This window comes from Tachysurus fulvidraco, chromosome 14 (genome assembly GCF_022655615.1).
Source record: "Tachysurus fulvidraco isolate hzauxx_2018 chromosome 14, HZAU_PFXX_2.0, whole genome shotgun sequence".
In the NCBI taxonomy this organism is placed as follows: Eukaryota; Metazoa; Chordata; class Actinopteri; order Siluriformes; family Bagridae; genus Tachysurus; species Tachysurus fulvidraco.
In genome coordinates, this window is record NC_062531.1 from 11,468,700 (window position 1) to 11,494,215 (window position 25,516).

At 37.5% G+C, this 25,516-nt stretch overlaps 1 protein-coding gene across 1 annotated transcript; it reads right to left on the reverse strand.

Annotated features, from left to right (window-relative positions):
• Positions 1 to 805: 805 nt before the first annotated feature.
• Positions 806 to 19,649, reverse strand: slc6a17 (solute carrier family 6 member 17). Its single transcript, XM_027166706.2, has 12 exons — positions 19,309 to 19,649; positions 15,931 to 16,304; positions 13,141 to 13,298; positions 12,218 to 12,344; positions 10,077 to 10,258; positions 9,740 to 9,850; positions 9,047 to 9,288; positions 8,692 to 8,884; positions 7,275 to 7,467; positions 6,023 to 6,182; positions 5,685 to 5,847; positions 806 to 5,079 (listed from the first exon to the last, which is right to left on the reverse strand). Exons 2-12 carry the CDS (start codon positions 16,217 to 16,219, stop codon positions 4,714 to 4,716), a joined length of 2,184 nt encoding a protein of 727 aa, XP_027022507.1. The 5' UTR covers positions 16,220 to 16,304; positions 19,309 to 19,649; the 3' UTR covers positions 806 to 4,713.
• Between the last annotated feature and the right edge of the window lie 5,867 nt (positions 19,650 to 25,516).

A 25,516-nucleotide genomic window follows, 5' to 3' on the forward strand; every position in this document is an offset into this window, starting at 1 on the left:
CAGCAAATGATAATATTGAATAGAGCACACCGAATCGAGTGCAGAATATCCGAACAATATTAAATCATACGTTAACATCAATAACTAAACAAACATTATCAATGAAATCTTTAAAAGTGAACGAATGTAACACAGAGAAGACCAGAGAAAACATGATCATGTGCATGATTCAGAGGGAAGAACAAGTAAAAGTACTCACAAAAACAACACACTCAGCCTTTTCCAACAAACATGTTGACACATCAGACACAATCATTACACAATACATACACATGTACAGACATGTACAAAATAGATATTCTAAGTTTACAATGTACATCATAGATACTCAATAATACATGAATACAACTTGTTTGTATAGTCATACAGTATATACTCCTCACAGTCGTTTAACAAAATGTACACTGATATTTACAGTTATTATATTGAGAATCACAATTTACATACATATACAGAATAATAGCTTGCTCACAAATACCATGGCCTCCAGCACCACTGAAAGAAAAATGCCTTATAAGAAAATAAATTAGCTACAATAGGAGTCGCCTGTCCTACTGGTGGGATGAAATGGAACTGGCCAGAGGACCCAGAGTTGTAATCACTTTGATAGGTTCACTTTGAATATATATATATACAGCTGTTTTTGTGCAATTCTAGATTGTCCTAAAAATTGTAACCCTGAATGAAAAGCTGTTTTTGTCTGTAGATTATATAATGTGCCACTATTAAAACATGTAATAGTGCTATACAAATCTTACAAGTAATGTGCTTGGTACATTTGAGAATGTGGCTCTTCTTTATAGCCTTTTTGTTTGTGTGTGTGCGCATGCGTGTGTGTGTGTGTGTGTGTGTGTGTGTGTGTGTGTGTGTGTGTGTGTGTGTGTTATTTGCAGTCTTTGTCCTAGCTGTTTGTGCAGATCTCATTTGTCACAGACTTGCAAATATTTGATGACAAATTTGATGGAAATATAAAGAGGGAGCTATAATTCTTGGTCCATGCTTATTAATCAGCTGAGCTACTGTGTGTTTTTAAGCCTTGTCAGGTTGTTCCTAGAAAATGCAAGTTTGGAGTCTCACCTACAGGTATAGGAGAACTAAAGTGCACTGGTCTCAGAGAAGTCAGTAAAATGTGCAAAAATAAACTAAAGATCAGGAAAGTGTTACTGGAATGATCATAGGCACTGTCTAACAGCTGTGCTTAGCAGGGTCAGGAGCAGTGGGGATGACATTTCTGAGATGCTGTGGAGGTGAAAAAGGAGACAGAGGCACAGAGGCAGAGAGAGACATGCCTTCAAACCTTTCATTAGTAAATGAGGACACGTTGTGGTAACAATGTGCTATTACACATGGAACGTGAACAACAATGTCGCTGGACATAACTGAACAAATCCTTCAGAGGAGTATTATCAGTATTTATCCAAGGAGCTCATGTCCAGTCAGTTTATCCAGTACTGAATGCATGCCCAGAATTTGAAGCATACTTGAATCATACTAAAACTTTGATAATTTCAGGAGTGGGCTAAGTAAAGGAATCTAGTGAATTACATTATATTAAATCTTGCTCTCACTCAGGAACCTGGGGACCATGGAAGCCCTCTGCTTGTTTGCTCCCTGTTGATGAGGGTTTGTTGCCAGGGGATCCATGAGACTTGTGTAGGAACAGCATGTTCATGCTGAGAATTTTGGGCTTTCCACCCTCCACCTCACCCGACGAGAATTCGTTAGCATGCTGTCTGGGACATGGGCTCCCTGGGGAAACACCACTGTGAAGCATGCTGCTCAGGTCTATTTTTACACCATGAGGCATCATGGCAGTTACAGGAGAAGCAAACCAAACAGAGCTGATAAATAATTAAATACTCTGCTGCATTATTTGCCAAGATGCAGAACTGGTGCCAAGTGAAAATGTGCTTTGGGTGAAAGAGTAAAGACCAGCAGACTATGACCATTCCAAAGAAGCTTATGTCTTCCATATACATCCTATCTGTCATATATTCTTTTCATAAATACAATATGTTTATAACCACATAAAAACGATATTCAAAATCTAGCATGTTTTTAAAGCCAATTCAGTGCTGCTTAGGCAGTAAAATACAGTGCAAGTTGTGCACAATGATTGCTATACTACAACATAATTTAGGAATATTTAACATCTTTTGGCTTAAATATAAACCATTTAACCATTTGCAGAAGCAGAAACTATTCTTATGGATCTTAAATAATTACATCATCACATCTTTTTATAAAGGGCTAAGCAATAAAACTACATCAAAGTCATTGTAAAAATAAAGCTACTAGCTGATTTGTATGTGCTAGAAAAACTGTAAAAACTGACATATGTCTGAATATCTAAGCTAATTAAACTGACTGGCGTACAATTTCCCAAAGTTAAGTCAAAATCATGTTAACTGGTAGAAGGAGAGAAAGAGAGAGAAAGAAAGAGAATATAAGAGAATATAAGTAATGCTTACTCTACCATTTAACATTGACCCTTGTGCTGCAATGCTTATGGGAAACGGAGCCTGGACATGCACAGACCAGGTAACCCTAACAAAATGTACCGAAGACCATTCATTATTAGTGTTGATATTTTCTATTAAATGTCGTTTTTTTAGATCATATGCTATTTTGATACTAATATAAGATTGTGAATGCTATAGATCTTCTATGTACATTGAACTGCTGTGCTTGATGATGCTTTAACATTATTGCAACCCAATACGATAAATGTGCTTCTCTTTTGTGCTGATCACTCATTGCACATCTGGCAGTCATCTGATTACTAAAACTAGATGTATCTATATCTGTGGTAAGTGTGGCAAATATTTTACAGCCACAAATGCATGCTGCTGTGTGTGTGTGTGTGTGTGTGTGTGTGTGTGTGTGTGTGTGTGTGTGTGTGTGTGTGTGTGTGTGTGTGTGTGTGTGTGTGTGTGTGTGTGTGTGTGCTTGAGATACTGCATTAATATTAGATGCGTTATGGGGGTTTTGGTGAATATAGTGCCCCCGAGTGGAAACATTTGGTCAGTACTGTATGAGATTATGGTACATTTGGTTGTGGCTAGTGCTTTATGGGCATAAACACTTACACAGGACAAGAGTTGAAGTGAATACTATGGATAACATCAACATTATGTGTACAGTACATTTCTCTCTGTTGTACTACTTCACTAGGTTTTATGTGCCTTCCTCAGTCAAAAGTCATTTCCAAACAAAACTGTTCCTCACAAAACACTGCATAAATAGACCATTTAGACATTAGCTGCATCCCAAATTATGTACTTATAGACTATACACTTACACTATGCACTCTGTACTCCTCCATCTATTCCATCCATGAATTTTAGAAGGGTAGTGTCATCTCAAATAGAACACAAACATTTTTTATGCAGAAGCTCTTATCTAGTCAGTGTAATGCTACACTGCTAGCAGAAAACATTGAATTAACAGAATATTTAGTGAATTTCTAAATTGTTGAATAATAAATCACGCAATATGGGCTTATTTAAAAGACATCTGTAAGAAGTCTTGTCTGCCTGAGTGTCAGCCAACAGAATTAGTTATTTTTCATCCAGAGTCTCTTCCCCCACACAAACAAAGCTATGAGCATTTAGTACATGAAGTGTCTAACACTCCCCCCACACTATTCACACTATTTATACTATAAAATGGCATAGAATAGTGTATGAGATTTGGGATGCACCTTTTTTTTTTTTTTGAGGTAAACCAGTATCTGAAAATTAGTAAATTATATATTTATCATGGAAACCTTTTCCCCTCTTACATGACAGCCACAAAGCAAGAAAGGTGAAGGCTTACATGAGCTTCCTCTGAGATGTGTGAAGTAAGAAACTATTTTTTATTTTGAACTGCTGTTCATATTGTCACATAACAAATGCAAACACTGAGGAAAGCACAGTCTACCTCTATCTGCATCCATGACTTCACAGATGTCTATAATTGGCTAGTGTTGCTGTGATTGTCAGGGTACAGAGTTATTTTTAAATATATACTATAAACATGCTTGATGAAGACAGACAGTTTCTTCACATTAGTCTTGGGGTTCTCAGAGCAAGGCATTTGAAATTAGTTTTGCCTTCCTGATGAGTTTTATCCAATATTCAGAACTGTGATATCTATATTGTTCTGGGGACAAAATGGGATCATTGGATCCCTTATTAGTGGTTTTCACATCTCAACCCAGACATGAACAATAGTTCCAACAGAAAGAAACATACTGAAAAGCCTGTGTGATTTATCCCACACCATTAGCAGTTCAGGACCCAACGATTCTTGTTATGGAGCATTTGGTGTGTGGCTTTTTAAAAATGAGAAAAACATTCATTCTTCTATACATCTAGTGTTATGTGGATGATGGTGTTTTTTCTGTCAACCACCTAATCTGTAGAAATGCCTTTGGTCCAAATGTGTAGATAGGAAAGAGAAGGTTCTAATTCCAACTCACTGTCTGGTAATTAGGGCAAGATATGGAGAAGGTCCTTTTGTACCGCTTTCTTTTTTTTTTTAGTCTTCCATTACTCACTGATCACCCCCACCCCCCACTCACACAGACACACACAAACACTCACACGCATCATTCCTCTCTCTCTGTATGGCTTGAAATAAATTATGATAAATGCTGTGGCTTCTTACACCCTTTCCCTTCTTCTTTATCAGTCTGTAGTGGGTGGTGCCTTCGGAGTAGAAAGGAGCTCAGGACTCGGATTTAGGTGGCATTGGGTTGGTCTGGTAGCCGCTGCCATAACCGCTGATGGATGTGGAGTTGGTGATGAGCTCGACGGGTGATGTGCTCCCTGGGCCAAGGTACGCCCGGTGGCTGGGCATTGGAGAGGGTGTGTCGGTGTTTTTGCCCAAGATAAAACGTGTCTCGTCCTCCAGGTTGGAGGTGTCCTTTGTCAGACTCTTGCGATAAGAGACGGACAGTTTGTTGGAGCCGTCAGGAATCCAGTTAAAGTGGCGTGCGATAAAGACCAGTGGCAGAGGAAGCATCGCAACGACAATGAGAGCAAAACACATGGCCAGAGCCCATGGAGGGTAGCTCTGGAAACGCTCTAGTGCCTAAAAAAAAGAAGAAGAGGAGTCTGAGATAATATTGATCAGATCTTACAGGTTTTTGTAGAGTTTTTTTGGGATTGTTGCTGCAAAAAAGCTAGATTTTATTTTTTTTTCTTTTATTTACAGAAAACTGGGGAAATTGCTAATACATGATTCTTCTTTAAACTACTGCTAGTGAAGACATGTGCAATTACTTTCTATGATTCAATTTGAACCTGTAATGCAATTTAAACTACCAAAAACATGACCTTGAATTTAATGGTCATCCATATAGCTTCTGTGCCACTTATCCTACACAAGTGTTGCATTTAATGTGGAGTTAATCCCAAAGGACTTGGGGAATATCATTCAGCCTACAACACATGTCTTTGTACTGAAGGAGGAAACCTAAGAATCTGGAGGAACCTCTCAAAGCACAGGGAGAAAATGCAAGCTCTAAGAACACAGGGTGGAGATGTGAATCAAACCCCCAGCCTTGGTGGTGCAAGGCAAGCACACTAACAACTAATTCAATGTGCATGGTCATCATAATGAATTTTTCATCTTGTTCCACCTCTGGTAATACATGAGTGACACGAATAAACAATTTAAAGCTGAGTTTTACTCACCAGATCCTGAACCCATGCATTGTATCCAGGTGGATTGATGGCCATCTCAACAATGCTAGCAGCAATAAGAACAATCAAGCAGGCTGGAGATACATACTTCCACAGATAAAAGTAGATTCTGTATGGTTTGAAACCCAGCATATCTTCTAGATCCTGGACAAACCTGACAAATGACCATATAAACACACTGCATGAATGTTGAGATGTTATTATATATTCTGCACAAATTCATGGGCAATTCATCCAGTTTTAAAATAACTTCAAAAGGTCAGCATGCGTATGCAAAGAAACACAAGCACAAGCCAGACAGATAGCACTACTAAAAATACACAGTGTACCTTTTGGTGCCATAAATCCAGGCCACAGATATATTTTCCAAGATGACAACGATTGTGAGAGGAAGACCAGCAGAGTAGTCATCAAACATAGTGACGAAATAATTTCCAGAACGTTGGACGAATAACAGGCCGCAGAAAAATGCAATGATACAGCAAACCACTGAGGAGAAATAAGAGTTATCCAGTGTCTCCTAAAGGAAATATGTGTGTATGGGTCTAATCCCATACACCAAGCTGAATACAGTACATAGCAGAATACATAGCGGAATACATAGCCGGATCTAGAAATGCATCTGCTCCAGATCCACATAGCATAGGCAGGCCAAGGTCATTCTAAACAGTGGCCCAAAAGTGGAACTGATTCATTTTGCAGATCTCGAGATTTAGAGTGGTGCCAGGTGATCAACGATAATCAACAATGATCACTGTTATCTCCTGGCCCTAAGCTCCTGCAGGGCTAAATGTTATTATAAGAAAATACGGTTCATAAACAATAATATAATATTATCACCACATAAGATTATATTTTCACCACGGCATTTTGTGCAAAATAATTATTCAACTTATTTAAAATAAAAGTTTATAAATTGGAATTGTGTTTGCAATGTAGTACTGAAGCATAAACCATTCGCAGTGTTCATTGCTGTGGTTCTTAGCTAACACTCAGGGGCTGGATGGTGATGCAAATGGGTTTTTGTGAATAGCCACCATAAACCTTCTCTCATAAAGTTTGACCACATACAGGAAGCACTATTGATTGGTTAACACACATTCCCTCAATGACAGAAAAAGACTGATGTATCTTTCTGCTGAGTCATAGTGCCACAGCTGCACTCCAAGATCCTTTACAAGTACACCTCTAGTGGCATATTTCTGACATGAAGCTACACCTTCAGCTATAGTAGCAGTACACTGGATCAAGGCATATCAGAAACTTAATGAACAAAAATACACCAATTTGTAATGATTAAATAATAATTTCATTTAATCAAAAATAATTATAGTAATTAGCGTTCTAAAATGCGCTGACTAACAAGGAGTTAAAAGCCGCATGGCCTAAACATGGCTCCAGTAACTAGATAGGTCATCCACATGCAAGCAGATTTATGTGTTTATGAACCTGATTTATATATGAAGCTCCTCTTTAGTGGAAGAGGTTAATATCACCGACACTCCTGCACCGATTTCTATAATAACGTAAAAATTGCATTAGTGTTTAAATGAGTGCGTGTGTGTGTGTGTGAGTTCTCACCAGTAAGGATCTCTTTGCGTATTTTAAAGGTATCAAGGATAGGAGTTGTGATGCCAGTCATGGTGCCAATCATGCTTCCCAGACCCAGGTTGATTAGCATGAAAAAGAACATTACTGACCAAAATGGAGATGCTGGGAAGTGTGTCATGGCCTCCGTAAAAGCAATAAAGGCCAAACCAGTGCCTTGAACAGCCTGCAAGTGAAATGAGACAAAGATAAACTAGACAAAGACAGAAATTTTTTTGTTCAAAAGACCAAAATATGATTTCAGTCAACAAGCAATTTATTCTTTACTTACAAATAAGTAAGGAATAAAATTGAATGGGGAATGCTATTATAAGAGAATATGGTGGTGTGATATCATTTCCACCAAAAGTTTGATTGCTAAAAATGTACATATATGCTATATATACACATACATACATATATATATATATATACATATATATATATATATATATATAACCCCTCACAGGTAAAGTAAATAACATTGATCTTGTTACAATACCACCTGTAAAGAGGGGACATATTAGGCAGCAAGTGAACAGTCAATTCCCAAAATTGATTTGCTGGAAGCAAGAAAAATGCCAAGTTTATGCATCTGAGTGACATTGACAAGAGCATCTGAGTGACTTTGTGATAGCTAGGCAACTGGTTCAGAGCATCTCCAAAATATCAGGTCTTCTGGGGTGTTTCTAGGACATTTCTAACATGTTTCATACTCTGTATACTGTTGTCTTTAATTTTTCTGAATAGAATTGTCTGTAAATTAAATGTATACTGTCATTATTTTATGTCTGTTCTTTTGAGGGTCACCAACAGCCGGTACAACATTTCTTGTACAACATACTTTGTTGTAACTGATTCTGATGAAGCAAGAGAATAACTGATTCTGATGAAGCAAGAGAAGTAAATGGATCTGATAAATCACATTTTCTTTCATACAGATGGATGGATGTGTGTGTTTTGGGAACCTACACAATGTTAAGCAGGCAGTTTTAATGTTATTATGTGCATGTGTGCATGTGTGCATGTGTGTGTGTGTGTGTGTGTGTGTGTGTGTGTGTGTGTGTGTGTGTGTGTGTGTGTGTGTATGTGTCACTCCTTCTCCAGCTATATGTCCTGAATACTATTTCCTGATCAAAAACTAGCTGAAGATTCCTTCCAAAAATACTACATAACCGTCTTCTCACAAAAAAACACATCAAATTTAATAACCACACAGTTTTTGTGCAGAAAATGATTGAACAGTATTTGACCAATCAGCAGTGCTGTGTTATAAAGAATATTAAATCATTTTACAAAGTAATTACTGGTTTAAAACCTGAACTGACCAAATTGTAAATTAAAAGGGCAAAGCTAATTAGACATTATAAACAGAACCAAACATCATTAGCTCAGTAGATTTTAGACTGACTTTATTGAGTTCGTTCTCCAGTAGACACTGCTCTAGGCCCAGCTGATCAAAGCTGTCCTCCTTCACAATTTTAATCACTTCATACATCTCAGCGTAGTCTGATGAGGTGAGGTGGGAGAAATTAACATGAGGAGGGATCAGATCATGACTCAGCACATTGGAGTTTAAGTAGCCCAGAATCTTCTCAGCATTCCTAGAACGAGAACACGTTAGATGATATCTGGGAAGAATCTTGCACATTAATCACATAATCGCCATTTGAAATACCTTAGGAACTACTCCTCACAGAATAAGTAGAATTCATTACATTCACATTTTATACTATTAAAAACAAATTCAGTAAGTGTGCACTCACTCCACCACACATTTTTCGTTCATGATGTTAGCCTTGAAACCAAGCACAGCAAACACCACGAGAGTGGCCAGAATGGACGTGAAGAAATTGATGAAAGACACTAGGACAGCATCAAAATGGCAGTTGTTGTCCCTCTTGTTGTAGCTGGAGAAAGCAATGACTCCACCGAAACCCAGACCCAAAGCAAAGAAGACCTGAGTAGCAGCCTCACGCCATACCTGTGGCTCCAGCATGATCTCCAGCTGCAGGAATATGTATTCGGTGAAATGATCATCAATTTCTTCTCAATTATTGAAACAGAGCTTGTGCTTATCAAGAACACTTGACAATTCTCCTTTCTTAGTCATGCAATGATTTATTATCTGAAAATTAGTTTCCTGTATCTATTTTTATGCACCTACTTAATAACTCACTTAGCTCCATGGTCCATTTGGGCATGCATGAGTAATGAGTAAGAAATTTATAGCTCTATAAATATGCATGACTTTATCCTTAATGCACCACCAGGGGGAGACAGCAGTCAGTGTGGCACACAGATAAAGATAGAAGTTTATTTGAAATTGACTTCTGTTCAGGGGTGCTGACACTTAAATAAGTTGTGTAGCTATGTGCTGCTCATACATGTGGGAAAAATTTGTCTTTTGAATAATTGTGTATTGATGTGTGAGTCTGAGAGTGTATCTGTCTTCTTACCTTTGGTGTGAACATGTGAGCAATGCCATCTACAGCCCCTTTAAGAAACAATCCACGTACCAGGAAGCAGAAAAGCACCACATACGGGAACAATGAACTGAAGTACATCACCTAAGGAATTCCCAATAATGCACAGAAAGTTAATTAGATCAAGTCTGTGATCTGATCAATTAGTAAAAGCTTTGCCAGTTTACAGAAAGAGAGGATTCTTTTCAACCTCTTCTTATAGCTATGTGATCAATCATCAAATGTATAGGTGTTTACAATCTTTAAAGGTCGAAAAGTACATAAAAACATAATGTGTATCACTGAATATTTGTATTGGTCATGTATTTACCTTTCCGGAGGACTGGATACCCTTGATGACAGCCAAACAGACAATGATCCATGCTAATAACAGAGACAGAGTCATCTTCCAGTTCAGCCCTCCACTGTCCGCAATAGTGCTGGTTATGTTTAGTGTCTCACGATACCAAAAGTATGTGGTGGCGGAGCTTTTCTCACACTCCGGCTCTACAACTGCTCAGGCAAAAAAGCAGAAGTGCACGATACAATCTGTAATGAATCACTGTACGCAGTGTTAATGAAAGGTCATCTACATTCAACACAGCAAGTGTGTGTCAGTGAAAACCCACAGGAAGTCACTGAGGCCATCATATTTTCACCTTTTTTATATGTTATATGTTATATTTTAACATATTTGGAAACTACTAAAAAGTAAAAATAGCAGAAATGTTTCACCAAAATCACACAGATTTCTTTACTTATTATTGTTTTTAACTTTAATTAGGCTATTTTGCTGCAAATCTTGCTAGCTAATTGTAATTTCCTAAGACAGTAAACATCACAGTTTGGTTAAGTTTGTGGATAGTGGCATGCATTAAAGAATCAGGTACTGAATTTTAAGAATGTCATACTCCTGGGGGTAAATATACATTGCATTGCTATAGCTTTATTATGGTTGTTGGTTTTTCAGCTGCTGCCCCTGTTCGGGGTTGACACAGCGGATCACATGGTGGTTCCCATGTTAGATGTGGCACAGGTGGTTTGCACAGCTTTGCTCCCAATTATTAGCTCTTCAGTGGCTTTCTGCGTGGGAATCAAACCTGGGCCACAGCAATGATTTTATACTGTTTAAAATAATACAAGATATCCTGGGGATTTCAAAATATTTTTCAAGGTTATTAAGTACCGAACATAAGATGTTGGTAAATATACATTTCATGTATGATTGGAAACTGACAGTCACTGCAGGTTTTTCTGTGTTCTCTAGAGTAAATACAATCAGCAATCTGCCAAACCAATAAACTGGCACTAGCATGCTGAGCGATATGAATCGCAACAGACGGATCTGCTAAAATAGCTTTTAAAGCCATAATGCTGTTTCTGTACAGTATTATATATCAAATATTTATTTTTTTCTCTCCACGGAGTCTACATGTTTTTGTAAACTTTCAGCCTTACAAAAGCATTTCAATGTAAATTTCTTATATTTTTTTGTTAATAACATACATTATACAGTTTTTTTTTTGCTTAGTTAGAAACTTTTTAGGAGTAATATGTGGCTTTTAAAATATAGTTTTAAGACTTTAAAAAAATCTGAATCCTAAATTTAAATACAAACCAAATTAGAACTAATTCTGAATTATCTGTAAATCCCAGGAAAAAGCAGCTAGTTTTGTCAGGGCTATATTGTTGTCAAACAGAGAGTGCTACCATTTTAGTTATTTAGGCCATTTAAAATCTTGATTAATGACTGTAGCTATTTTAGTAGAACAGTAAACCTTTATCAGCACTTAACTCATTACAGATCCTATCTTCCATTTTGCCTCCACTTAACACTACTCCATGCGTCTTCACATGACTTCACAGACTTGGGCATTAGAGGTGATGGTGATAAGCTAAATGCTTATTTTTCCCTGGGGATCCCAGATGCTTCATCTTTGTCCTAATTTCCATAAAATACTGTATGGTGTTTTTCTGATGTTATTGTATTAAGGATTCAACAAAGGAAACATTTTACCTTTTTGAAAGGCCTAGTCAGAGCCTTTTCTCTAAAGCATTTCGATTAAATGAAATGATCTGAAACAGTTAATCTTGATTTCTTCGATATCACAATAAGCTGCTATTTTAACAGGGGCGTGTAGACCTTTTTTAATACCCACTATATACTGTATACTTTCATTTCTTTATTTTGCATATTTTTGTTTGCCACAAAACTGTATGAGTATTAATGTTCTGGCACTTACAGAAAGTCAGGATTCCTTTGGGGGAAAAAAAAATCAAATCAATTGTAATTAATGTAGCACTTTTAAGGTTTTTATTTGACCCAAGCTTAGTAAGTCAAATATAAAATAAAATCAATATTATATTACTTTTGGTATTATCCAAGCACGATATATGCTGAAGAGCAGAACTGTATACAACAGTGCAGTCTGGCATTAAAGAGCTTTTCTTTCAAGATTGCAGCACACTCACTGGCTTGGCTTCCATTTCTTCGGATAGGGCATTCAGCCCAGGGCAGAGGGAACTGGAAAGACTGGAAGAAGTAGAATATGCTCCAGCCAATGATCACATTGTAGTACAGACCCACAAAACCACACACCTTTAGACAGAGAATAAAAAACAAAACAAAAAGAAAATGTCCATTTTCAAGATTTGTAGACATTTTTTTTAAATAGTAATTTGTACATTTTATTGTTGATGTTGATGATGATCTTCTAATCTACTTTTGATTTCCGGTGTGCAAAATGGCTTCTGGCTACCTCACATGTCCACAGCTAGGGGAGCTGCTGAATTATTAAAGCACATTTTCTCAACTCTCTGGCTTTGTGGCTATTAATAGATGTTCTCCTCACAGCAGATCCACTTCTATGCATTTCAGGACAGCTTTACTAGTCTTAAATACCGAGGTGTCCCTCAAACCAGCAGCTCATTGTATACAAGATGGCTGTGATACAAAATCAGATCACTGAGACCAGTTTTTGTTACCATATGATGTATGCAATGATACAAAGAAGATTTTGTCCAACTGATTCTGGCTTGTCTTTCATTTCAGCAGATGGTGGATCAGGGCTGTGTGACTCATCAAAAATGTATTGTTCCATCACTTTATTTAGCTAACTATGTAAAATCCTGGTTTATAATAAAGCAGATGGAAGTCAGTGAATTAAAGGTATTTTGCTGTCCAGTTAGAACAGTATTTGTACATTAGTCACTCTGTGTGAACTGATGGATTACAGTATACAGTCTATTACAGATAATGTAATTAATAAACGAGAGTTGAGAGCATGCCCAGCCACAGCTATTCTTCTGGTCCTGAACAACCTTAAAGAAACCTCTACTTATATCTCTTTGGTTAACCAATCAACCATCAAGCTATGTTAATATCTATTTCTCACCATTAGGCTGGACACTCCAATGCCACCGAGTCGCGGGTAAACGTAGTTCCAAACTCCAATGCTTCCTCTGCGGATCCTCTGACCCACTGCCAATTCCAGAAAGAAAAGTGGGACGCCAATGAGGATGAGGAGGATGAAGTACGGGACAAGGTAGGCACCTGAAAACAAAAATAACACCATTTAGAGAAAACATTACAAGAAATACATTTAATGAATGAGTAGAGATGTTGTATTCTACACAACATGGGTCAGTATTAGCAACAGTTTAGTCACATTGTGTGCCATTTATCAAGTTAGATACAAACAATATGATTCAAAAGTTGTTTGCAGAAATACTTTTTTCAATTTTCTTTTTTTATATTATTTATATTCATGACTATGCATCTTTCTCTCAAGTAGTCATCTTTTTTTTTTGAAGACTACAGAACTTTAATGGGCTGTACTGTGGACACATGTGGCAGTTTATGTCATTAATCACATAGATAAACATTGCAAAATACTTTTTTAATTCTGTCGGGAATATTTAGTAGTTGTATGTCAGGAATACAATATCCATGAGTCCCATTAAAAGCAACGAGCCATATTTTTTAACCTGCACAATATACATATACATACAGGTATTTTAAGCTAAAATATCACATTTTAAGTATTCTGTTTATTATTCAGTTCTTCACACTAAAGCATAATATTCAGTAACTAGAGTACAGTAAGACTAATAAGGAATGTGTCTGAATGATTTATGTACAGTATAATCAAGTTTAAGGAGTTAAGATAGATCCACTGCATGTCCAGCTCTACTACTGAATGGCCATTCCACCGTCCCTGTCATAAACCTCAGATCTAAATCTAAAGAAACAATCTTTTCTGCAATGTACCTTGCTACACTAATTAAAATCACATAAGAATAGCTGAAAGCCCAGTAAGCATGAGTGAGCAGATAGCGGGTGATGCGACACAATGAAACAGCAAGCAAGTCTTGACGTCAAGCAGCTCCATGGTGACGGAGATTTCAGCCAGAGATGACCAGTAATAATACCTTGATCCTGCTTTTCTGTAAGTCTCTGAAGTCTGAGAGAGCACTCTCGAAATAACTGCCTGGTAGACAGGGACTAATATAAGGTTAAGACTGTAATCAGAGTCTTTGATGAACGAAAAAAAAACATTCTGCTCACTATCAGTTTGATTGTAAAACTTGTTTGCTGTTGGGTGACAAACCAGTGCTCTTTTTAGCCTTTTTGTCCATAGGTTATGAAAGGAAAATTGCAGGTCTTGCATATAACTGTAAGAGAGGGACAGAAGGGTACAGTGAACAGCAGAATAGAGAGTGAGAGAGAGATAGGATAAAGTAGTGTAAGGCCCAGTGGGACGTCAGGAAGGAAGAGGCAACTCCTTGACAACTAGACAAGCCAAGACATGCCACATTGGCAGGTTTTACCTATAGGCACTCCTACACTACAATATTGAGCTATATTTATGTCTTAAAATATATTATCTTGATTATAAATGTAAGAATTTTAGATGTAAGCATAAAATCTAAAAAAAAAAAAATTTCAATTATTTTTCAACACCATATCGTAAATGTCAGTTAATAAACGTCATAAACGTTCAGTTGCCATCTGTACACCTCTATATGCTATTGAAAACAAAATCTCTATTCCTTTTTCTGCTTCAATAATGACTTCTTTGTACAAAGATAACCTTTAGAATAATTTAGATTTTTCATCCACTCAACGATACCACGATAACACGAAAATACTATTCAGTTCTAATACTATTTTTCTGCATAGGGCTTACAATGCACAGACTTCACAGAGAGAGCAATAGCAGCTAGAAACGTACTTGGAAAGGTAAGATTATATATCGTGCCCTCTGTGGCATTGAGTAGACCGTTTATAAAGTGCCTCTGCCTTTGGTTGCCATAAATAACTAAGCTAAATTGCAAGTTCAATACACTTGGAACACAGTGACTGCACACTTTAAGCCTACATAACTGAAGAAGTATTCTATAAAGCGTTATGTAAAGATTAATCTAACAAGAGCTAGCAGTGTTGCATATTGACAAAAGTGAAGTGTCTTCTGCATTCAAAATACAGTTATTGTTAGGATCATCTTTTTTAGAATTATTCTCTATAAATAAAAAAAAGAATCTTATAAAAGAAAACATCACTATTGCATGTTTAATAAACAAGCACAAACACATACCCAGGACAGTCTAGGCCCCTTCTGTTTAGTGAAAATACAAACATTATTTAAACGATTGTCTGTCAATTATACAAACTCTCAATTATAGAAGTCAATCATTTGATCGCTGAGAATTTGATGTAAAGATTGATTAATATATTCACCATCTAAAATAATAACTTAAATAAAACTGCTAATGACAGCAATAAGAATAACCAATAGCAGCACAGAAGAGTGTCTAACAGCACTGTTCAGCAATCTGGATAATGTTTCTCATTGATATAATCTGTCACTGACATGATAAGTAAAACCATGAAGACGTCTCTGTCCCTGTATTAATTCCAAAAATATAAAATAAGTGCTCAATATTGTTTATTGAGTAATCTTTCATTCTCATAGGTTCTCTTCTGAGTCTGGTTCTCAGAGTTTCTTCCTCATGTTGTCTGAGGAGCTTTTCCATGCCACTGTTTCCTCTGGTATTTAAATCTACACAAGCTGCTTTGTGAACATATTTCTTGCTAAAAATGCTATACAAAAAAAATACTGTAATCCAGAGAAAGTCATCCACACTGCAGTCAAGCAACCCAAATAATTAAGACAACTCCTTACCTCCTCCGTTCTTCTGGCACAAGTAAGGAAAGCGCCAGACATTGCCCAGCCCCACTGAGAAGCCCACCTGGGCCAGAATGTACTCCACCTTGCTGTTCCATGCTGGCCGGCCATCCTCCAGGTCTGGAGAGATGTCAGGCTTTGGTGCTGCGCCTCCTCCAGGAACATTCATGCTCATCTGGCTACTCTTATAGTCCAAAGGGGCCTCCAGGGCCAACAGGTCAGCCACAGACTCTGTGACATGTTCAATGCTGTGCTCACGCTGTGTCACTTTACTGCTCTTAGGCATGGCTGATCTCGATAAAGTCAGAAAGATTCGTGTGACAAGATGGCTGGTATGCTAGTCACCACTTTTAAGAGATAGGAGTTCTGTGCTGTGGGGATCAGAGAAGAGAATCAGACATGACTGGGACAAGGATAAGAAAGAACTATTGTGCTTACATTCTGAAAAAAGTGGAAAAATTTTAAATGATGTGAAAAAAATGTGACAATCATGAAACATTATGTGCCTGCTTAATTTCTCTAATACAAATGAAATTTCTTTTGTTAAAAAGCATAGCTTATGTCCCTGTTACACTACTAAAATCTAATTTACACACACCACATGCTTCTCTTTACTTCTACAAAATTCTCTCCTGAAAGAGGTGAAGGTTCATCGGAAGTGTTTAGAAATAAGGTCATGGTGGCAACAATCTGCTTGTGTTAAACTTTGCAGAAGCTTTTTTCAAATCCTTTAATTCCACTGGGTTATAATTAATATCTCTAGATGACGTGTATTCAGGCCTTTCTCTGCACATGCAGTCATTCTCCACTCAAATACATAACTACATTTATATTAGATAAAACCCAAGTGCTTTTTCCCTATAGCAAATGACAATGATAAGAAGAATATGGCTACTCTCACATAAGCAGACTTTACATCTAATAGACCAACGGCCATGTTTGATCAATTGAGGGCAAAGACTGCGAGGAATTTCTGTGTTGCTAGGCAATGCCCACTGAGTGTGCTTCACATCCTCACCATGCAAATACCATTTCAGCACACCTCGTTTCTGTCTCAATCACAGCATCTCAAGTACCAATATACATGCCACATTATGCATATGTAAGTGCAGATATGTACACTTGCACGCCATATCAACATATTATACAATATAAGTTGATGGACTGCTCTACAATCCTCAGGGATCAGACAGCTTTGGCAGCCCTTTTGCTTTATTTAGGCTGTGTTTTTCTAAACCGAAGGAAATGTGTCACGATGAGATTAAATCATCATACTGCAGATCACTCACTGGATTTTCAACGTGTGACTTACTACCTATAGATTTACCTAAGATCTCGAAGTAAAGTACAATTTAGGAACACAACTTGGCAACTGAATAAAGAATAGCATTCAGAATTGCAGCCAGTTGTTCTTAAGTCATTCTCATTGCAATTGTAGTGGAGGATATGATTTTTATGTTTATTATATAGACAGTGCACGCAAAAAGCACAGTCATCTTTACTTCATAACTGGCATGCATTAGGAACGGAGGTGCCGAGAAATAGAACAAGTTGAGCAGACCTGTCTGACCTGCCCAGACTACTAAAACATTACATTGATTGTCCACTAAGAAACTTACTTCCCCTTCAGAATACATACGTAGCACTTTGCATCATTGCAGTCAACCCTGCTGCTGGGATTTATATTCATGGTCTCAGAGGTGACCATGTAGAGCCTTGTTAGTACTGAGCAAAATGTAAGCTAATAAACTTTCACAAATCAGCTGTTTTGTTGTCCTTGTCTGAGCACACTGTCAAGACATGACCATCAGATTAAAACATATGGTAACTTAGGTGTATATCAAAAGACATTTGTGTCTCCACGTCAATTTCTTAAAAATGGCATTATTAAATAAAACCTATAGGATAGGGTGACAGGTATTCTGTGTACTGTTGACTTTTAAACTGTAAAGGTAGCTTAACTCTGGCTCTGCTTGCATAGCCATAAGCCAAAGATCCAAATGCTGTTACACATTACATCCCAGTTGCCTGCTGTATTGGGAAATAGTCCAGTTTGTCTCAATGCGTTGCTAGGCATTAAGGCTTGACAAAATTCTCACTTCCATGCTTCATGTGATCCTCTGCTTTCTTTCTCAACCACCCATCTGTCTACATTCTGACAGACTGAATACAAACCAGACAACAATATCCTGGATTAACAGAAGATAAAGTTCTTGATGACTATTCTGATTTCAGCCGATTTTCGTGGTTATGTCAGTTGCTTGTTACGAGGTAAATCTTCTAACTGAGACATAAGAACACACTGTGGATGTTATGAAAAATCTTGCAGCATGATACAACATCAATAATAGATGACAATGTCTACTGGTACACTTACCTGACAATCAGAGTTTGAATAAATACTTAAATTAGTACACTGATCTGATTATAAAGATTTAATTGCCTTTGGGCACACTGTTTTCTAGCAGGGTTATACAATATTCTGACGTTAGCAAAGCCTTCTTACGTATCCACGGTTCCTAGATCAATCTGCAGTTCATATTACGATATGCATGGGGACCTTGGGAAGCATACAGTAGTTCTTCCCATGTACAGTACATGTGGGTTTCCTCTAGGTTCTGTGGTTTCCTCCAAATTCACATAACCATAATGTTAGACTACAAAAAATTGCCCCTAAGTGTAAATCTCTGTTCAAAATGACCTGAGATAGACTGGCACACCACCCAAGGTTTAATCGCACCTTGCACCCAGTGTTCTCTAGAAAGGCTTTGGATCTACTACAACCTACTGTAGACCATTATAATGCAAGTACTGAAGGTGAATAAGTGTAGGAACATATTCTAGTATCCGTTTAATCCAACAGTACATGGGTAGTACTACTATGCATGTGATTATATATAAAATACTCTTATTAAAACCAGAACGAGGACATGTGCTGTGATGGACAAATAATGTCAAACCACAATCCACTAAGCACCAAGCCTGTGTCTTATGACCCATTAAGACAAGGAAATAGACGAGCACACTGGCATGGAAACATGAACACGTGCTGCGCATAAACAGTCACGTCGGTGTTAGACAGCGGGCGCAGAGCATCCTCAAGGTCAAACAAGCGTGTCACGTTTCCTCTCAAAAAGCTACGCATCACATACGCAGGACCGCTCAGGATAATCTCTACATGAATCATTTTGATTGACACGCCAACACATTGGCACGACACATGATACAATCCCATGCACAGAATAAGTGATGAGCTGAAATCTCTTCGAGTCGTTTTCCTCCAAAAACAAATCATCATATCAGAATACCTTCCCCAGGTAGGAGTCATCATTTAACAGGGTCTCTAGGTAAAATAGTGAGGGTTGGATTGCTTACCTTTTCAGTTGCAAAATGAGCGATAACGTAGTGCCAGCATCTAAATCAGAGTGGATGTAGAGTTGTCACGTTTTCTCACTGAGACGCTCGACGTTTCAAAAACCAGTGCGCAGCGCGACACTTGCGCAAAGCTCCACTAAAGCCGATACAGCTTCGCTATCAACCCAAAATAGTAACTTCAGCATCACACACGGTCCAACCCAGACGGTCACTGGAGGCGGGCGTATCTTCCAACAAACTCGCTGATTTGTGTTCTGAAATATATATAAACCGCAGCGCCGACAGCTCTTTATTCTCGCGATTGGAGGAGAGCAAATTAGCCTACTATAAGTGTGCGTGAGTCACCGGTGCGCTTGTGCGTCAGCGCCGCGTAAAGCAGGCAGCGCGCGAACCGGCTGATGAAACACTAACGGGAGATGATGCCAAGCTTATTATTTCTGTCTATACAGATATTATGAACATGCGAATTTTGTTTCGTTTAAACTGAACAACGTCAGACAAACTCATAAAATATCATTTTGAATGGAACGTTTACTGTAGTTATTATGGTACTGGGCTACAGTGCAAGTGTGTTAAATGAAGTTTCTTTCCAAATAAGACTTTAACACATTGCTAAACTTTATATAGTTGTGCTAGTGAAGGGCCAAACTTATTGTAATATTGCATGTAATCAATATATTGAAAGCCAACATTTTTTGTGAACATATGGTCTAAGTTGATGTATATAGAGAGAACAATAAGTCACCCAGAACAAAACCCCAGCAAAATTTGGTAAATGGTCTGTTGAAGTAGTAAATAAAACAGAAGGAGAGTCTAAGCCAGAGTGTGTAAGCCAGTCCATTAAAATATCACGATCAATAACATTAAATGGTACAGCAGTAAAAAAACTGAAACAATCCCATAACCCATGGAAAATTATAGGTCTCATTGTTAGGTGCTGATTCTGTTCTTTTCTAGAAAGCATACTAAAGAAACTATCCTTGTTATGCTGTATTTGACAGGAACAGAGCTGCTGGACAGTACTGTAACTGGAGAGATCAGAATGCTCAAATAAATTAGGATCCATATATTTCTATAACACTGAAACACTTGCACTGAATGAAATACAGAGAAAAATTACATATTCTTGAGATGACTATTTGAGAAAACTTTTATTGCGCAGGTTTTTTTTGTATGTGATTGAAAAGAAAATAATTACACATGCAACAAAATCTAAAAAATAAAACCACTTGTCCTGCATGTGAAAAATTAACATGTGAAAAGAATTCATTCATTCATTCATTCATTCATTCATTCATCCATCCATCCATCCATCTATCCATCCATCCATCCATCCATCCATCCATAGATCCATCCATCCATCCATCCATCCATCCATCCATTCATCCATCCATCCACCTATCTATCCACTCATTCATTCATTCATTCATTCATTCATTCATTCATTCATTCATTCACCCATTCATTCATTCATTCATTCATTCATTGAGCTGACAGATTCATACTTCCATTCAAACCCAGGGGAAATTTAGAGTAGCAAGTCATCCTACTGGCCTGTTTTTGGGAGTGGGAGGAAACCAGACAACCAAGAGGAAACTCACACAGTAACACACAGAAAATCCAAACACATATTAACCCAAGCTCAGGGTTGAATCAGGGACTGCACCACTACCGACAGCAACATTATGCAACCCTGTGAGAATATCTGAATGATAGTATCTGAAAATTTCTTAATCGTACACTACATGCTAAACTAAATGTATGAAAAAAATAGTAATTATTCACACATGGAGACTTTTATCTCTGGGTAGACACACAGTTGGGGGTCTACAATCACTTTCAGAAGAGGTGTCAGACAATGTTTGACTCATTCTTTTTCCTCACACTAGAAAATTGAGTCTGTCCTTGTCTATTTGTGTTCAGTGTGGGAGCTGCTACAGAGATATATTACAAACACAACCTGTTAATTCTTCCTAATTATTGATACTCACTGTGAAGGCTTGTTGAAGATTGGTCTGGTTTACAGTGTTGGGTTATTCTACCAGATAGGTTCAGTTGTGCATAGAAGTCAAGATTTTTTTTCTTATTTTACATCAGTTGCAATGAAAAGTGATGCCATTAACATTAAGCCGTTTATAGGTATACTGTATAATCATTGGACTGAGGAACTTCAAACATTCAAACAGATGATGTGACGCCATTGGAGACAGTGGGTGCAAGGCATTGTTTCATGTGGTCTGTGTGTGTGTGTGTGTGTGTGTGTGTGTGTGTGTGTGTGTGTGTGTGTGTGTGTGTGTGTGTGTGTGTGTGTGTGTGTGTGTGTGTGTGTGTGTGTGATTGTTGGGTGTTTACAGAAAGGCTGGTAATAGCTATGGATATCAAATATCCTAATGTGGGAGATCAGTGCATGGACACAGCTGTTCAGCTCTGTTTAGACTCTGGAACATTAAACAGGTAGCTGCTGTCACACCATGTATGTACAAGAGAAACTGAGAGTTGTATATACAGTATTTGCAAACGATCGAGTAATTGCATTAAATCATTTAAACTAGGACTAGCTTGGGTCTACAAATGGCATAATTATGATTAAGCATCACATGCATGATAACAGAAATCAAACAAAACACTTCTAGCAAGCTCAGTAATTCAACCTGGTTTACAATGGAGTTTCCCAAGCCTGATGTGTGTGTGTGGTGTGTGTGTGTATGTGTGTACATGTATGTATGTGCGTGTGGCACTCTCTTACGAGGTACACAGAAGCTCCTCTCATGTGACTCACCTCACCAGAGCCCACTGCTGGGATCAGTTTCTATGGCAACAGCAAATCATATGATTCTTACTCATTGCACTCCAGCTTTTGTAAGGGCAACATGAATGGGCCATGGAGAAAGAAAAACGGATATTAAAACAACAACAGCGACACAGGCTTGCTCTAAGCATCTATTGTCAAATAACTCTTTAATCTGTCATATCTTATAAATAACAAATTCTCTTCAAAAAGTAAAATGTTGTTTCAGGCCTGGCATGATTATATCTCACAGCTGTGTTCCTGCAGCACTATCTCATATGATATTACACATGTATTGTTGCATTTGATTTTTCCCTACACACCGAAATGCAGCAAAGAAGACCTGCTATAAATTATTCACAAATCTTCATGACCACACCGATGACCTTGAGCATGCTTTATCACTGTTGATCGGCAACACACATATGCTCATCACTGCACAAACTGCAATTTGTTTGGCATGTCAGCAGTGCAGCACTACACTGGCTTGTTGGGATGCAGGCTTTTATATATAACTACTAATAATACCCATATCTCATGTGTGTCTGGGATCCCTAGAAAATGCTCATCATTCATTTTCCTGATAGAAACATCATATGCCATGTGTATAGGTTCATGGGAACTAGATTCAGGAACCTGACAGGTTGGATGTTTATTACTGAACTAATGGAGCATAGGGAAAGGACTGAATTTATAGCATATCTGGGCCAGGCATTTATTGCTGTTGTCTATATTTAGAGTTAAGCTATATTAAATAGAAACTTGCCATCATTCACTGCTTCCACTGCTTACTGACACTGCAATTTGACAAAATGGACTGGGATTAGTTATGACTCTTTATGGAGTACTTAATCGTTTTAGACCACAAGTCTTTACCAGTGTTGAGGATTCACTTCCTGGTGACCATACAGAGAGGTACAGTACATCATAATGGCCATGCAAAGTATCTGGCATTGCTGAATTGCTGAGGAATGCAAACATGTCACTCTCTGAATCATCCATAATTATTCAATTCCTACCCACCAGCAGACCTGATTTAATGAGTCACATGTAATTAAAATAAAAACACTTTTGAAATGTTTGTAACTGCTTTAAGCAAATTAATTGTTCTGATGTTGTGGTGAATCACATTGTTTTGTAGCATGCAAATGTAAAAAAGATACCCTATAACTATTATATACAGCTAAAAATACTGACATCCATTTGAACATGGAACATTTACAATGGAGTCATGAATTTAGGCTGTGTCTTGGCAGCACAACGAGGCCAAATGGCCATCAGAAACGCCAGTGTGTAGTTCACAGTAAGACTGCTTTATGATGCCAAATTGGCTTTGTGGATTCTGGCTCTCCTTCCATGTCTTCTGGTGTTGCTAACACACATCAGGTGTTGAGAAAAAGAGGCAAATGTGGGGTGGGGTAGCAGAGAGAAACACAAGAGGAGGGAGGAGGATGTACTCAAGGGAGGAGAGAAGGATGCTTCAGCTAGTATAATACCAGACTACCTCTGGAGAGGTAGATGGAAAATAATAACAAAAGATTTTGTTACCAATTATGGCAGTTTGACACAATTAGGGTTAGTGATAAAATATGATTATTACTTCTATGATTATGATTGTATTATTAAAAATCAGGCACATTTATATCACATCTTAATGATTAGATAATTGTACCAGATAATATCTCTATAGGTCGATCATTTAATAGCGTTTTAAAAAGAGAGTCAAAGCAAATCTAAATCTTGAGTCTGTGCTACTGAAATGTCCTTGGCACATAGTGCTGTTCTCTGCTGTATGCGTCATAGAAGCCATGAGAGCCTGCTGCCACAAATCACATTTTTAGTGCTACAGTGAGAGAAAGATGTGCATCCTTCTCATCTCATCTAGTAAAATGTCAGACCTAGGCAGCATCAATAAATACCCTAAAGCATCTTCCTCTGTAAAAACAGATTCTGATGTTTAAATGTACTGGTACAATTACTGTTAGTGATTAAATTCTATCAAAATTCTGTCAACATCAGTATGCAGCTGTTTGGAATACCTGGATGTTTATTCATAGCTGTACAGTGTACTGTCAATGTCTTCATAATAGAATGAATATTGTAATCAATCAGACCAAGCTTGAAATGTCACTCTGGTGCTACAACTAAACAAACAATTGGGTAATGTACAATCTAGAAACTGTGTTAATATATCCAGTGCTTTCAAATATATAAAAATGGCTTTCAGTTAAAATAGTCTCTGGAAGTCTCTTTCCACAGTCCAAAAACATGCAAGTGTAAATTGACCAAGGAGTGAAGTCTGTGAATGTGTACTGTATGTGTACTGTATGTGGTGACCTAAGATTAACTTAATTCTCCCTCCTTGTGCCCAGCTATCCCAGGATATCCCAGCTTTGGATCCTGACAATGATAATGTGACAAATGAAGAGGAATAAATAAATGTTTCAATTGCACAATTGCATTTACAGTACACAATCACATTTTGTTTACTGTAGTTATTATGGCACTGGGCTATAGTGGAAGTGTGTTAAATGAGGTTTCTTTCCAAATAAGACTTAAACACATTGCTAAACTTTATATAGCTGTGCTATTGAAGGGGAAAAACTCATTGTAAGATTGCACGTAATCAGTATATTGAAAGCCAACATATTTTTTGTGAACATATGGTCTAATTTGCTGTATATATAGAGAGAACAATAGGTCACCCAGAACAAAACCTCACCACACCATACGGAAAAAATTGGTAATGGTCTGTCCAAGTAGTAACACAGAGTAAAACAGAGAAGGAGTGTCTAAGCCAGAGTGTGTAAGCCAGTCCATTAAAATATCACGATCAATAACATTAAATGGTACAGCAGTAACAAAACTGAAACAATGCCATTACCCATGGAAAGCATGCTAAAGAAGCTATGCTTGTTATGCTGTCTTTGACAGGAACAGAGCTGCTGGTCAGTAACTGGAGAGATTAGAATGCTCAAATAAATTAGGATCCAGATATTTCTATAGCACTGAAACACTTGCACTGAATGAAATACAGAGAAAAAATGTCATATTCTTGAGATAGCTATTTGGAATATACAAAATTAAGGTTTTTCTTTCTGATCTTTTTTAATTTAGTGTTTTAGATGAGATTCAAACTATTACCCAACTACATCAAGCAGAAATTCTATCATCTGGAGCAAATCATCAAGCTTACACACACTGTCCCTCATATGAAAAAATATTCATAAATTTTCACAAAAACGATAAATTCTCAGACAAGGAGACTCACTAATGTGTCGCAATAACAATCAGGTACTGCAATGTTATACATGGATTATGTTGAAATTGAAATCAATGATTTCTTTTTACATAGTACAAACAATTTTGTGTAACCCATTCTCAACCTTTTTATTTTATTATTTTATTTATGTTTATTGA

Coding starts and splice junctions, on each gene's coding strand:
- slc6a17 (XM_027166706.2), bottom strand. CDS start 16,219: ATGCCTAAGAGCAGTAAAGTGACACAGCGTGAGCACAGCATTGAACAT. Junction 13,299..15,930: donor GTGCCAGAAGAACGGAGGAG/GTAAGGAGTTGT, acceptor TTTTGTTTTCAG/GTGCCTACCTTGTCCCGTAC. Junction 5,848..6,022: donor TGGATTTATGGCACCAAAAG/GTACACTGTGTA, acceptor GTCATTTGTCAG/GTTTGTCCAGGATCTAGAAG.